The sequence below is a fragment of the Trypanosoma theileri genome (genome assembly GCF_002087225.1).
Source record: "Trypanosoma theileri isolate Edinburgh chromosome Unknown TM35_Tth_24_V1, whole genome shotgun sequence".
Lineage (NCBI taxonomy): Eukaryota > Euglenozoa > Kinetoplastea > Trypanosomatida > Trypanosomatidae > Trypanosoma > Trypanosoma theileri.
The window spans coordinates 440,584-441,873 of NW_021639866.1; the positions used below are offsets into that span (position 1 = coordinate 440,584).

At 35.7% G+C, this 1,290-nt stretch overlaps 1 protein-coding gene across 1 annotated transcript; it reads left to right on the top strand.

The window, feature by feature from the left end:
• Positions 1-78: 78 nt before the first annotated feature.
• TM35_000242690 (uncharacterized protein) lies at positions 79-1,176 on the top strand (the record flags this gene model as incomplete). The annotated part of the gene is made up of 1 exon (XM_029027681.1): positions 79-1,176. The coding sequence occupies one exon, from the start codon at positions 79-81 to the stop codon at positions 1,174-1,176; it is 1,098 nt and encodes a 365-aa protein (XP_028881185.1).
• Positions 1,177-1,290: the final 114 nt, after the last annotated feature.

Sequence of the window (1,290 nt, forward strand, 5' to 3'; positions counted from 1 at the left end):
TATTTATTTATTTATTTATTTATTAAATAGTAATAATAATAGAGATCAGAAGAAGAGGGAAAAAGAGTGATTATATTAATGGAATGGATTCCCTGTGAGGAACTCACGGGAACATTAGGAAACCGCGAAGGTCATTGCGCAACACTTCTGCGCGAGATAGAAAAAGAAGAAGAATGGATATTGTGTGTAGGAGGTTACTGTGAAGGGGAACGGGATGGTCTTGTTATTGGCAGTAAAGTCCATCAACTCCCACAATTACATTGGATTACACTCACTAATGCGGAGTCCTGCTTTGAATGCGATGGCGCCTCACTCACTCGCATTACCGATACTTTTGCTTTTATGTTTGGTGGATTAGATGTCAACATGGATCGCACGAATCGACTTCTTAAACTCTCTCTTCACCATAATAAGAATGAAAGTGAAAGTAAAAGTGATGGTCCTTTGCTTATTACAGAGGAACTGCAGACGATGGGTGATATTCCTCCTCCATCTACACAACACTCCGCTGCGGCGACAGGGACAAATTTTATTATTTTTGGAGGTGAAACAAATGAGGCCGAACAGACCAATGAATTGTATGTGTTAAATATAAATACATGGATTTGGAAACATATCAGGACGGGTGGAATAGCCCCAACACCTCGTCTTCTTTCAGGTCCACTTTTGTTTCTCGCACCGCATCTCTGTGTATTGTATGGAGGAGCTCATTTTGTAAAGGGGGATATTAAAAGTCTTGATGATGTTTGGATATGTGACTTTTCACGTGAAAATGTTTGGACACAAATCCAAAATAATAATAATAATAATAATAATAATAATAATAATAATAATAATAGTGATAGTGATAGTAGTAAGATGTTTCCAAGATCTAATGGACATGCAGGTGGTGTATTTCGTAAAAAAGATGGTACTATTACGGCAGTCTTTGTTGGTGGAAAAGATGCTGCTGAAGGGTGTGATAGAATAAAAGAGGTGAAGGAAATAAATGCGGAGGAAAATTGTTTTCATCTTAACATGGTGGATCCCATCATATTAACTGGAATAGAGGGTCCACATTGGCGTTATACACCTGTAGTTGTAGAAACACCCAGTGGACTTCTTTTATTGGGTGGTCAATGTCGACATCCACAAGATGTGGCGGCATTCCTCCTTAAAGAGAAAAGTGAATATTAATTAGATGATTTTTTTATTTGGTACTTATCAGGTATCACATTTTTTTTTTTTTTTTACATTTCTTTTATTATTATTATTATTATTATTATTATTATTATTATTATTATTATTATT